Below are 13,877 nucleotides of genomic sequence, written 5' to 3' on the forward strand. Positions count from 1 at the left end.
CATTTGCTGCATTGGCAGCATGTGAGAAGGCAGGTTCCCTGCGGTCCGTGCTGGTAGCATGAATTGGCTGCATTTGTTGGCAGCATGCGCTGGAAGCATGCTTCGGCTGATGACATATTTGTTGGTGATGATGAATTTGCTGATCATGTATGTGATGCTTAGTCAAATATGTATTTGATGTTGTGGAAAATTTTTGAGAATTGGGTTTTGTTTTTTCTAGAAGTGTTTGATTTGGCATTGTGTTCAAAGATTGAATTTTGTGTTTTCTGACAAGGAAAAAGTTGATTTGATTTGACATGGTGTTTTTGAGAAGTAAGAAATCAGGCACCAGGATGGTGCTCTAATACCATCTTAAGAAATCAAAGGAAGATTAAAGGGCAAATTGACTAGGGTTTGAGTAATAGACAATTGGGTGAATGATTTTCTTCAATTGCCTAATTTTTGTGTACAAGGTATTATATACAAATATTATAATTATGCACATAGCCACAATTATGGCATGCAATCCGTGATCCATAATTTGTGGCATTTGATTTATGTTAGAAAAGGTAAATTATAATGATTATAATATTATAATAACTATGATAACATTTTCCTAATTTAGGAAGACATTATCATAATCACAATAATATTATAATAACTACAATAATTATTTCCTAATACATTCTCTTCCCCCATAACCACCATTGTGAACATAAAACTTGACAGGACCAGCTAACGTTTGTGGTTAGCCCAGATTCTAGCCAACTCTTTAATTTAGTCGTTTCAAGGATTCATATGTTGCTCAATACCCGGTTGCAGTTATTGTTCTTGATCCACTAAGGGCTTGAAAACTTTGAGTTTGAATGATAAGGACAAAATAAAGGGTAAAATGAATAGTACCAGGATTGACTTTTTTGTATAAAATTGTGGTTTTTCGTTAAAGTGAACAGTACCGTAGGCTTTTCCTTAAAACTCCCTTTTTTCAAATCCATATGTTCAATATTTGGTTCCATTTGTTAATTCCAGATCAAAATACAAATCAAGGTTACTTTGATCTTCTTCCAGTTTCTGATATTGTGCCAGTTCTAATTCCAATTGTCTCGTCTCGCCAAACTTAAGAATTTAGCTAGCCCACCCATAAAAAATTTTCTAACTACGGCATTGCTCAGTCCAATATTTTTTTTCTCTAAATTGACGATGCATGTCGTTTACGTAAGTGTTTCCACAGACCTTTCCAACAACATACGCATCCCATTAAAAAAAAATGAAGGATTTTTTATGTTTTAAACGTTTAATTAGTCAATAATTTATTTTCTTTCTGGCAGTCAATCAATAATAATTTCAAAGTTTTCAAAGGTAAAAAGATTACCTTTGAGATCCCATTTCTTCTGACTTCTGGAACTCAGCACATACAACAATGGCAAGAACTCGTTTCCTCTCGTTGACAACTTTGTTGTTGCTGCTATTCCGATACTGTTGTGTATACATACCTATCTTAATAACGGGTTCCGTAGCAGCACAAACCAACATCAGCACAGATCAATCTTCTCTTCTTGCCCTCAAATCCCATATCACCATTGATCCTCAAAACATCTTGACCACCAACTGGTCTACCTCCAATTCCGACGTTTGCAACTGGGTTGGCATTACTTGCGGTGCACGCCACCTTAGAGTGACAACCTTGAATCTCTCCTACATGGGTCTCACTGGCACCATCCCTCCCCACCTAGGCAACCTCTCATTTCTTGTTCAATTGGAATTCAGAAACAACAGTTTTGGTGGTACCTTGCCCCCGGAATTGTCTAATCTACGCAGGCTGAAGTTGATTAGCTTTGAATTCAATGACTTTGAAGGGACCATTCCATCATGGTTCGGGTTGTTATCTAAACTTCAAACCTTCAATTTGTATGGTAATCAATTTTCGGGTTCCATACCAAACGCCATCTTCAACTTATCTGCACTTCAAGTACTCAATCTAAGAAGCAACCAGCTATCTGGTACGTACATACGAACCAATTACCATACAAGCTATCAGGTTCCATACCATGTATTTATCTGCTAGTTTTTTACTTTTTTCCTCATTCCTTTTCTGCGGCCAATACATATTACAAACCCTATACTTTGATAGGTACCATACCAAGAGAAATCGAGAGGTTAACAGTGTTGCAAGAGATATTACTTGGAAATAACAATTTCAAAGGTATGACTCAATCAGCTTGTTGCCATGATTATATAACATACTCTGTTGGTTCATTTTTTAACTACGGGGGTCTACATATTTTACTTAAGTAACAGGTAGCATAGCAAGAGAAATTGGGAACTTAACCATGCTCAAGAGGATATACCTTGATTTTAACATGTTCGAAGGTAGGAAAGACTCAGCTTTGTCATTTTTAAGTATTATTAGATTAATGCTGGTGAAATCACATTTTTGTAAACAATGCTCATTGTACCACATTTCTCATAGAAACAGGGCGCACTGATTAATACTAGTAGGTTTCATAGAGGTAATTAACACAATGTGGTACGCATAAATGTGACTTCCCCAGCATTTTTCGCATTATTATATCTGATATTTAATATTATATAGAAAACCTATATGTGATTTTTTTTTCTTCAGAAATTCCAAACTTGATTGGCAGTAAAGATGAGGTGGAGAGGTTGTATGTGCAGGCTAATGACCTAAAAGGCCCTATTCCTTTGACTGTCTTCAACATGTCCTCTTTGACAATTTTGGCTCTAAACAGAAACAACTTAAGTGGTAGTTTTCCAGACAATATATGCCAACATCTTCCAAGTATCCAGGTTTTAAATTTGGCTTACAACGAGTTTGATGGTCCACTTCCACACAAGTTATGGCAGTGCAAAGAGCTCCTTAGTTTGGTATTGGACTATAATAATTTCAGTGGAAGCATACCAAGAAGTATTGGAAACTTGACCCAGTTAACACGGCTTGGTTTTGGCAACAACACCTTAACGGGTACTTAATTGCCAAGTCCATTTATCTTAATTAGAGCAATTTATTTCCTTGTTCCAGTCATGATCAGTTATTTTTCAATGATAGGGGTGGGGTGCTATTTTCAATTGTGAATGGTTCGAAACACTCAAATACAATAATTAATATTCGATTTAAAAAATAAATATCAAGTATTTAATTACTCAATTACTAACATATGGGCATACACAAAGTGTGTGAAATTTTTTTTTTTTTTTTGTTTTATTTTTGAAATAGAAGAAGAGAGGAAGAGAGTGATAAAGAATGTGGAAGTGAGAAGTTATTTATTTATTTATTTTCAATCGTGGTTCGAAATACTCAAATACAATAATTAATACTCGATTTAAAAAATAAATATCAAGTATTTAATTACTCAATTATAAGTCCATCTCACCTAACTAACGGATAGTATTTGGAGAGATCATTAGTGTGGAGTTACTTTTTTATTTTGTCCAATAATATTTCAGTTTTATTGTTCAAAAAATACAATAAATATGTTATTTAATTTTTCTTTAGCTTTAAAAAGCATGGAATATGTGGCCTTTTTTTATTGATTCAAATCATAAAGTAAGTCTCATTAAAAAAATAATAAATATTTTATTTGATTTTTCTTTAGCTTTAAAAGCATTGAATATCTGGCATTTTTTATTAAATTAAATCAGAAAGTAAGTAGTTTACAAAAAAAAAAAAAAAAATCAGAAAGTAAGTACATTAAGTACTCATTAGATTTCAAAAGGGATGTGCTATCCACACACCTATTTTTACTTCTCACACATCCTTTGTTATTTTATGTCCGTTGATCTTCTTCAATTCATCCTATCCGATGGCCGAAAATTAGAAAGATGTGTGAGAAGTAAAAAGAGGTGTGTGGATATCCCATTTCATAATTCCTAAACAGAGCGTATCCTACCATCTTCTCTACATATGCCCAATTCCTTGTATTTTTATTTTCTTTTTAATGATCCAGTGAAACTGTGGAGTTAATACTATTTTAGGAATGCTAAGGCTAAATAATTGAACTTGTGTGCTAATACTAAATGTGGCAGGTACCATACCATATGAAATTGGCAATCTTCAAAGTCTACAGTATTTGTCACTGGATTTTAACAATCTCAACGGCCCCTTTCCATCCACAATCTTCAATATGTCAAAGATGACAGTACTTTCAGTTGTTGGTAATCAACTCTCAGGTAGCCTCCCAGCAGACATAGGCCTTGGAATTCCGAACCTACAAAGTATATATTTAGGAATGAATAAACTCAGCGGAGTCATTCCCAATTTTATCTCCAATGGTTCTAAGCTCAATCATGTAGACATTGTCGACAACTCATTTTCCGGGTTTATTCCTAACAAACTATGTGCCTTGGCAAACCTTGAGTATCTTAGCTTATACCAAAATAATTTGACGGTTGACACTTCAACTCCAGAAGCAAACTTCCTTTCTTGTTTAGGTAATCTTAGAAATCTTGGGGTACTCATCCTGGGGCGTAATCCTTTAAACGCGCCTCTTCCTATTTCTTTTCAGAATTACTCTACATCGCTTCAAAAAATTTCTTTAAGCGAGAGCAATTTGAAGGGTAGCATTCCCAATGATATTGGCAACTTGAGCAGCCTGATATCCTTAAACCTGGCATCCAATCAATTGAGCGGGTTAATTCCAACTTCTATTGGAAGACTAGGGAGTCTCCAAGGTTTGTATTTGGTTGATAACAAGTTGCAAGGATATATTCCCGATGACCTTTGTCAACTAAACAAACTAGCTGTATTATATTTGAGTCAGAATCAACTGTCTGGTTTTATACCTTCTTGCTTAGGTAATCTATCTGCAAATCTTAGAATTCTATCATTAGCGTCCAATTCGTTAACTTCTACACTGCCATCTACATTGTGGGAACTTGGACAAGTCTGGTTCTTTAACTTGTCATTAAATCTTCTAAATGGATCTCTGTCACAAGATATCGGCAAGTTGAAGGTTGTGTCATACATGGATCTATCAAGCAACAATTTATTTGGTGTTATACCAAGCAGCGTTGGGGATCTTCTAGATTTAACTAGTCTCTCCTTGGCAGATAATAATTGTGAAGGCCCTATTCCCAGTTCATTCGGCAAATTGAAAGGCCTGATACGGTTGGATTTATCCAAGAACAGTTTGTCTGAAGCAATTCCAAAGTCGCTAGAAGCACTCTTGAATCTGAAGTACCTGAATTTTTCTTTCAACCAACTCCAAGGGGAAATTCCAGAAGGCGGACCTTTCAAAAACTTCTCCGCTCTATCATTTGTCTCGAATAAGGCGTTGTGTGGTGCAGCTCGACTCCACGTCCCACCATGCAAAAACAATACACTTCAACCAAATTCAAGGAAAGCTAGTTCATCCAACTTGAAATATATTATTCCAGCAATAATCATAGCAGCAATATTCCTAGTAGCCATTGTGTCGATATTTATACTGCACAGGAAAAGGAAAATTGAAGTTGCAACAGAGGCTACCGTGTTACCACAATATCTTTGGAGAAGAGTTTCACGCCTGGAACTTCTAAGGGCGACAAATGGATTTAACGACAGCAACTTACTTGGAAGTGGGGGTTTTGGCTCAGTATATAAAGGGACACTCTCAGATGGGATAGATGTTGCAGTAAAGATTTTCGATTTGCAGCTAGAAGGGGCTTTCAAGAGTTTTGAGAGGGAATGTGAAACGCTGAGTAATATTCGGCACCGAAATCTTATCAAAATCATTAGCTGTTGCAGCCAATTGGATTTCAAAGCCTTGGTACTGAACTATATGCCTAATGGTAGCCTTGAGAAGTGGTTGTATTCTCGTAACTCTTCTTTTGATATCCTAAATAGGTTGAATATAATGGTAGATGTTGCATTGGCATTGGAATATCTCCACCATGGTTATTCAGTGCCAATTGTCCATTGTGATTTGAAGCCAAGCAATATCCTACTAGATGATGAGATGGTTGCACATGTTGCGGATTTTGGCATTTCAAAACTCTTGGGTTTCGGGGATTCCATGACCCAAACCATGACCCTAGCCACAGTTGGGTATATGGCTCCAGGTGATCTACTTGCTAGTTTATTATCTTTCAATTTTATAATCATGAAGAACTGAACTTCTAACTTTCTTTGGTACATTAATATTGCAGAGTACGGGATGGATGGAATTGTTTCGACGCAAGGGGATGTGTACAGTTTTGGTGTTGTAGTCATGGAAACATTCACAAAAATGAAGCCTACGAATGAAATTTTTGTTGAGGAAATGAATCTAAAGAAATGGGTTGCAAATTCACTATCATCAGAAGCAATAGCTGAAGTTGTGGATGCCAGTTTATTTGTAACACAAGAGGAAGACCCTGATTTTGTGACTAAGATAGATTGCTTATCGTCCATTATGCGATTAGCTCTTGCTTGCTGTGCAGAGCTACCAGGCGAGAGAATAAACATGCAAGAAGCTGTAGCCACACTCAAAAAAACAAAACTCAAGTTTTTGAAGGATGCTGCAAGAAGTGCGCAGTCAAACCGTCCTCTTGTTCATGCACTTTGATGGAGTTGTTAATTTATGGGTCCTCGTGTATGCATTTTGATTCAGTTTCAGTCCTTATTTGATGCAGTTGTATTTGGAACAATTGTATATTGGCTTGAAGTTTATAGTGGAGAGTCCAGACTGAATTTCATCAAATATCACCTACGCACTAAAAGTTGAAGCTAGCAATTCATGTTGTCAAAGGAGAAAGAGAAAATAAAGCCTTTTGCGGCAAGTATTAAGCCAAACTTGTCTTCTTGATGAATCAAACCAAGCTTCTTGTTAAAGAAGAAAGCAAACCCACCCGTAAGTCTTAATGTGCAGTCGAGAAGACACTAAGAAAAAACCCCAAGCATGTTCAGTACAATCACAGAATAAAAACAAGAAAGAAAAAAGCATGATTGGTCTAATTTTGAAATTTATATGACAAAAAAAAGGAGGATAACTAGTGACAAGCCATAAATATCCATATCTTTCGGTTTTGAAGAGGCTATCACCTTGCTTGTGGCTACACCAAACAGACTCATCGGCTCGGAGCATTGAACTCGAGACCTCCCACATGTTTTTGTTTATTGAAGAGCCGCAGTCCGCACCTTTACCACTGGACTACTTGTTGTGGTTCAAACCATTTTATTTGTGAGTCCGGAGATTTTTAAGCATAGAAATATTTACATTTTTTCCTCCATTACACATAACTCACAGACCAGACCACTGGCTCCAGTGTTGGACCGTCATTGATGCCAGAATTTTGTTCAAGTCACTGGAAAATGTCATGTCATTGTTGCATAAGAAATAGTAATAGGTGCAAATTTATTATCTTTAATTATATTTTTTGTGTAAGGTTATTGTTGTTTTACATGCGTACACAGTAAAGTTAGAGCCATAGAAGAAAATTCATCAGCTAGTATGTTTTTTAGAAGTAGCTGTTGGACAATGACCTTGATACAGGAAAATTTGATCGGCGATCGGCCGATCGCTGTAAATTTTTGCCGGTCAGAAAATGTAGTAGAATTGAGTGACAATTATATAATTATTTTGAGTTAACGTAGCACTTATTGAATTATTTTGGTTGACTATTCTATTAGTACCTAAACTGAAAATATGATATTTTAACCTTTTTTTTTTTTTTTAGACGAAAAAAAAAGGGACACCTCGTGCTTTAAATGCAAAAGTTCAGTCTTCCCCTTCACTCTTCTGCGTTCATAGTTCACAGCAGCATATTCAAATCCTTCCTTTTCAGTCTTCACAGCAGCATATCCAAATCCTTCCTCAAAGGTTCATTCTTTTCCAATTCATTTCTTTTTTGCGCAAATGGGTTTTTTGGGTATTTGAATTTTGTGTTTCATGTACGATTTCGGGTTGAAAGATTTGATTTTTTTTTTTTTGTTCATTTGGGGATTCACAATTGCTTGATTGATCGGTTAATATTGAAACCCTAGGCGTCTGGTGCTTTGCTGTTGAACAACGGAATTAGGAGTGGGCCGCTGGCAAAGTTTTATTGTCTTCCTCCACCTATGTCCAGGTGTTTGATAGTCTTCCTTCATCTGTCTCTCGTACTGCTTTTTGCTAGTCTTTATACACACTCCATGTGTTTGATTTAATGCCTCAATGAATTATCTGACGAATCAGTCCCCAGGGGCAATGTGAATCAGAATGAGAATGAAATGGTGGTAATTCTGATTATACCATTGTTGATGTTGAGGTAGCAAATGAGGAAAGTAAGGGTAATAGAGATGAAGGGGAGGTAGCAAAATGTTCAGTACAAAAGTATTAAACTTGGTCTAGGGGATATCTTTTTCTACAGTGTTCTTGTGCGCAGAGCTGCAATGTATGACCTTATGACTATGTATGCCTGTTATCTTGCCATTATTTTGGGGGCTCAGAGTGCACTCTTATTTTTTGGTCAGTGTACCATTGAGCTTTTCCAGCTTTGCCCATATCTATCATCTTGGGTGTCATGTTTTACTTCTCTACTCGGTTATTAATGGAGCCTTTTGTTATTGGGACAGCTACAACTTGTTGATATTTTGATAGTCCATTTGTTTTTGGTAAGAGAGATTATTTATTTAAGAGGAAGCTGACGTCCTAGGTATTTTCTGTTGCTACTGAATTCTCTATCAAATGGGTTTCCAAATTATAAGTTCATCGATAATGTCTATTGGTTTGTAATGGTGGATCAGAGTATATAAAAAGGATTTGGTTGTCTAATTTTTTTTTGGGATCTTTTATCCTTCTAAATTCCGCCCCTCCCCTCGATAATTCCTGGCTTCACCACTGCTTTACACTGCAACTAAATCGCGAATCCTTCCCCTTCATTGGCTTCACACTGCGAATCCTTCCCCTCCGCTTCAGCCAGGCTTCCAATTTCGTGCTTTAATTCAAATGGTCTCTCTTTCTTTTTATTTTTGTAATTGAGTATGTTTAGGTATTTGGTTGAAGAATGTGATATTTTACCCTCCTTGCTTTGTTGAGTTTTGTAGTTTAAGAATGTTTTGTTTGAATTTTTTACAGGTACTTGCTCTGTCTCAACATCCTCTCTCTCGACTGCTTGTTTGGTGCCTATGAAGCTTGTTAGTTTTTTCTCAATACTTACATACATATGCACTCTTTATATATAAATGTTAAAGCTTGAATCTTGGGATTATTATTTATGGGTATTAGTATTTATGTTTCTTTGTGCAGACATGTTTGAGCAAAGGTGGTGGTTACCATCTCCCACCCTGCCACATACTCAATATATGTGGTCATACCATTTTATTGGATTGCCCATTGGACCTTTCTGCTCTTACAATCTTCTCCCCTATTCCTTCTAGTTCAAAAGCTAGTCACTTGGATAAAGAGATTCCCAATTCCCTAAACTGTAGTGATTTGTTAGATTTGGAGGAGCCCTTGTTTCGGAAGAGACAAAAAGTCGAAAAGTCCCTGGATGCTGATGATTTGATTTGCGCAGTTCCCTGGTACAAAACTGTCAACAACTTACACCTATGGAATGCCTCTTTTATTGATGCGGTATTGATATCAAGTCCGATGGGTATGCTAGGATTACCATTTATTACTCGGATGAAGGGATTTTCTGCTAAGGTATAATTTGATTTAATATAAGATAATCTAATTTCCTACTGTCATTTTGGTGTTTAAGGAATTTGTTTATAACTTCAATTTGTAAGTATTTTCATGGAGTTGGATCTGATTTCTTAGCTTTGTTGTTTCTTAAAATGTGTCAGATATATGTGACTGAAGCAACAGCAAGACTTGGGCAACTTATGATGGAGGATCTTGTTTCAATGCATATGGAAATCAGGCAGTTGTTTGGACCTGAGGAGTCATCTTTTCCTCAGTGGATGAAGTGGGAAGTGCTTAAGCTTCTTCCTTCTTCGTTGAGACAGCTGGTATTAGGCAAAGATGGGGGTGAGCTGGGTGGTTGGATGCCCTTGTACAGGTACTTAATACTGCATCCAAATGGTTAATGTTTGGTTGAATATGCCAACTGCCTACCCGTGCTGTTGTACATATACATGTTTTAAGTCAGTCTATATAACCTCGCTGTAATTTTGTGTTCTGGAATTGTAAACAATCATCAGCATCTCTATTGGAAGGTGATGGAGAAGAAGCTAATTTCTTTGACGATTTCCCAACTAAATTTATGAAATATTTTTAGGATGTAGATTGGGGAAATATTATCTTGTCTGACAATTTGACATTTTATGTTACTAGACTTTGGTCTGAACCATTTATCAGATGGTGTATTGTTCTTTGGAATCATGTGTTCAAGTTGACAATTTTAAATTAACAGTCTGACAAGATCATTACCCCTCATATTGATATACTTGGTTGTCTGTTACCCCTCAAATTATCTGGAATTTCTGTGTAGCAAGATTCTGTGTGTAAGAATGTAATGAAGAGTTCTTCTCAGTGCAGCTGATGTGAAGGACTGCATGCAGAAGTTTCTAAGAGTTAAATATGCAGAGGAAACTTGCTACAACAGCACATTGATATTAAAGGCATTCAGTTCGGGATTAGAAATAGGCTCTTGTAATTGGACGATAAAGAGTCCCAAGGGGAGCGTTGGATTTATTTCAAGTTCCATCTTTGATTCTGCTCATGCAATGAATTTTGATTGCCATGCTCTTCAAGGGAATGATACGATGATATATTCAGATTTCTCATTCTTGGATGCTGCAGAACATGTTGAGAGTGACTTTGATAATGCAAGTGATTGTCAAGAGTTAGCCATGTCTTTACTTAATATTAATGACAGTTTGGAGGAAAGGGACAAGCTAACTTTTATATGCTCCTGTGTAATTGACTCTGTAAAAGCTGGAGGCTCAGTCCTTATTCCTATTAGTCGACTTGGGATTGTTCTGCAGCTGTTGGAACAGATATCATCTTCATTAGATGTTTTGAATTTGAAGGTAACTTTTTTGTCTTTTACAAGCTTCCTTGCCAAATCCACATATATTAAAAACTGAGATTCGGTGTGTTAGCTCTTCAGTTTTCAAAAGACATTAGTTTCGGAGCTGCACTCCATGTCTAAAACTTATTCCTACACAAATTGGGTGTCATCATATGGTTTTTGTTTTACTTCTTGTATATGTATTGCTGTCATTCTATGCATCTATCACATGGATAGTTTGCATGCTCTGTGCTAGTGTGGTTTATGTGAATAGAAACAAACTTGGAGACTAGATTTCAACATATGTGAATTGATTGTTTCTGTGTGCAATTTATTGCTTGATTATTTTTGCTTGCCCAAGTTCTTGATTCAAGAGTTTGATACTGGTGGGTATTTTGTATATCTGTGATCATAAACTGGAACCATTGCAAAGTAGGGATGACTTTACACTTTGCTGACTTTAAGTACTATCAGCAGTATCAAAGTTAACTAATTGCTTTGTGTCAAAGATGTATAATTAACAGGGTTCTTTAAAAGTGAAATAGAGATGAAGAATACTTTCAATCATACTGAGACATAATACATCATACTGAGATGTAACAAAATGCTACATTGATAGTATTAGAAGTTTCATATGTGGAAGTTGTGTCATACATGGACCTATCAAGCAACAATTTATTTGGGGTTATACCAAGCAGCGTTGGGGATCTTCTAGGTTTAATTAGTCTCTCCTTGGCAGATAATAATTTTGAAGGCCCTATTCCCAGTTCATTAGGCAAAGTGGAAGGCCTGATACGGTTGGATTTATCCAAGAACAGTTTGTCTGAAGCAATTCCAAAGTCGCTAGGAGCACTCTTGAATCTGGAGTACCTGAATTTTTCTTTCAACCAACTCCAAGGGGAAATTCCAGAAGGTGGACCTTTCAAAAACATCTCGGCTCTATCATTTGTCTCGAATAAGGCGTTGTGTGGTGCAGCTCGATTCCATGTCCCACCATGCAAAAACAATACACTTCAACCAAATTCAAGGAAAGCTGGTTCATCCAACTTGAAATATATTATTCCAGCAATAATCATAGCAACAATATTCCTAGTAGCCTTTGTGTCGATATTTATACTGCACAGGAAAAGGAAAATTGAAGATGCAACAGAGGCTACCGTGTTACCTCAATCTCTTTGGAGAAGAGTTTCGCACCTGGAACTTCTAAGGGCGACAGATGGATTTAACGATAGCAACTTACTTGGAAGTGGGGGTTTTGGTTCAGTATATAAAGGGACACTCTCAGATGGGATAGATGTTGCAGTAAAGATTTTCGATTTGCAGCTAGAAGGGGCTTTCAAGAGTTTTGAGAGGGAATGTGAAACGCTAAGTAATATTCGGCACCGAAATCTTATCAAAATCATTAGCTGTTGCAGCCAATTGGATTTCAAAGCCTTGGTACTGAACTATATGCCTAATGGTAGCCTTGAGAAGTGGTTGTATTCTCAGAACTCTTCTTTTAATATCCTAAATAGGTTGAATATAATGGTAGATGTTGCATTGGCATTGGAATATCTACACCATGGTTATTCAGTGCCAATTGTCCATTGTGATTTGAAGCCAGGCAATATCCTACTAGATGATGATATGGTTGCACATGTTGCGGATTTTGGCATTTCAAAACTCTTGGGTTTCGGGGATTCCATGACCCAAACCATGACCCTAGCCACAGTTGGGTATATGGCTCCAGGTGATCTACTTGCTAGTTTAATGTCTTTCAATTTTAGAATCATGAAGAACTGGAACTTCTAACTTTCTTTGGTATATTAATATTGCAGAGTACGGGATGGATGGAATTGTTTCTACGCAAGGGGATGTGTACAGTTTTGGTATTGTAGTCATGGAAACATTCACAAAAATGAAGCCTACGAATGAAATGTTTGTTGAGGAAATGAATCTAAGGCAATGTGTTGCAAATTCACTGTCATCAGATGCAATAGCTGAAGTTGTGGATGCCAATTTACTTGTAACACAAGAGGAAGATCCTGACTTTGTGACTAAGATAGATTGCTTATCGTCCATTATGCGATTAGCTCTTGCTTGCTGTGCAGAGCTACCAGGCGAGAGAATAAACATGCAAGAAGCTGTAGCTACACTCAAAAAAATAAAAATCAAGTTTTTGCAGGATGCTGCAAGAAGTGTGCAGTTAAACCGTCCTCTTGTTCATGCACTTTGATGGAGTTCTTAATGTATGGGTCCTCGTGTATGCATTTTGATTCAGTTTCAGTCCTTATTTGATGCATTTGTATTTGAAACAATTTTATATTGGCTTGAAGTTTATAGTGGAGAGTCCAGACTGATTGATCAAACATTATTATTTCATCAAATGTCACCTAAGCACTAAAAGTTGTAGCTAGTAATTCATGTTGTCAAGGCAGAAAGAGAAACGAAGCCTTTTGAAGCAAGTATTAAACCAAAATTGTCTTCTTGATGAATCAAACCAAGCTTCTTGTCAAAGGAGAAAGCAAACCCACCCGTGAGTCCTAATGTGCAGTCGAGAAGAGACTAAGAAAAAAAGCCCGAGCATTTTCAGTACCATCACAAAATAAAAACAAGAAAAAAATAAAAAAGCATGATTTGTTACATTTGCACGAGTAAACAATTTCAAATTCAAATGCTTTTTGTATGAATGATCTTTAAATTGGAATCAAGAATTTAACGATTTTGATTTTGAAATTTATACGATGAAAAAAAAAAAAGTGAATTATTCAATCAAATGAAATTGAACATATTTCCATGCCCAATATACATATCCTGAAATTTTGTACAAGAAACTCCATTGCTTAATTTGTTTGCACAACTGTAGGTGAAAACCTTAATTCGTTTCCAAGTGTGGACACAGTTTTAGGACTCGATTCATGAACTCCAAAATAATGAGGCAAAATCAGATTAAATATCAATTTTAATATATGTATTAAGAAAATAAATATCAATTACCAAGCTCA

At 36.4% G+C, this 13,877-nt stretch overlaps 3 protein-coding genes across 7 annotated transcripts; all 3 read left to right on the plus strand.

Moving 5' to 3' along the window:
- The first annotated feature begins 1,363 nt into the window (after nt 1–1,363).
- Nucleotides 1,364–3,213, plus strand: LOC103952189 (LRR receptor-like serine/threonine-protein kinase GSO1). Its single transcript, XM_009363735.3, has 4 exons — nt 1,364–1,979; nt 2,111–2,182; nt 2,278–2,349; nt 2,603–3,213. The coding sequence occupies exons 1-4, from the start codon at nt 1,400–1,402 to the stop codon at nt 2,968–2,970; spliced, it is 1,092 nt and encodes a 363-aa protein (XP_009362010.2). The 5' UTR covers nt 1,364–1,399; the 3' UTR covers nt 2,971–3,213.
- An 861-nt stretch (nt 3,214–4,074) lies between these two features.
- LOC125478326 (putative receptor-like protein kinase At3g47110) lies at nt 4,075–6,620 on the plus strand. Its single transcript, XM_048586456.1, has 2 exons — nt 4,075–6,036; nt 6,124–6,620. Exons 1-2 carry the CDS (start codon nt 4,122–4,124, stop codon nt 6,519–6,521), a joined length of 2,313 nt encoding a protein of 770 aa, XP_048442413.1. The 5' UTR covers nt 4,075–4,121; the 3' UTR covers nt 6,522–6,620.
- Nucleotides 6,621–7,633: 1,013 nt separating this feature from the next.
- On the plus strand, nt 7,634–11,817 carry LOC103952191 (integrator complex subunit 9-like). Of its 5 annotated transcripts, XM_048585951.1 has the most exons (7): nt 7,634–7,775; nt 7,940–8,022; nt 8,137–8,267; nt 9,012–9,070; nt 9,183–9,581; nt 9,725–9,939; nt 10,414–11,624. In XM_048585951.1, exons 4-7 carry the CDS (start codon nt 9,062–9,064, stop codon nt 10,967–10,969), a joined length of 1,179 nt encoding a protein of 392 aa, XP_048441908.1. In that variant the 5' UTR covers nt 7,634–7,775; nt 7,940–8,022; nt 8,137–8,267; nt 9,012–9,061; the 3' UTR covers nt 10,970–11,624. The 5 variants fall into 5 exon arrangements, with proteins under 5 accessions (XP_048441908.1, XP_048441907.1, XP_048441906.1 ...); XM_048585950.1 differs by lacking the exon at nt 8,137–8,267; XM_048585949.1 differs by lacking the exons at nt 7,940–8,022; nt 8,137–8,267 and adding an exon at nt 11,633–11,817 and having other exon boundaries at nt 7,647–7,775; nt 10,414–10,912.
- The last annotated feature ends 2,060 nt before the right edge of the window (nt 11,818–13,877 follow it).

The sequence above is a fragment of a genome, unplaced genomic scaffold (assembly GCF_019419815.1).
Source record: "Pyrus x bretschneideri cultivar Hongxiangsu unplaced genomic scaffold, Pyrus_bretschneideri_v1 Contig24, whole genome shotgun sequence".
Taxonomy (NCBI): Eukaryota; Viridiplantae; Streptophyta; class Magnoliopsida; order Rosales; family Rosaceae; genus Pyrus; species Pyrus x bretschneideri.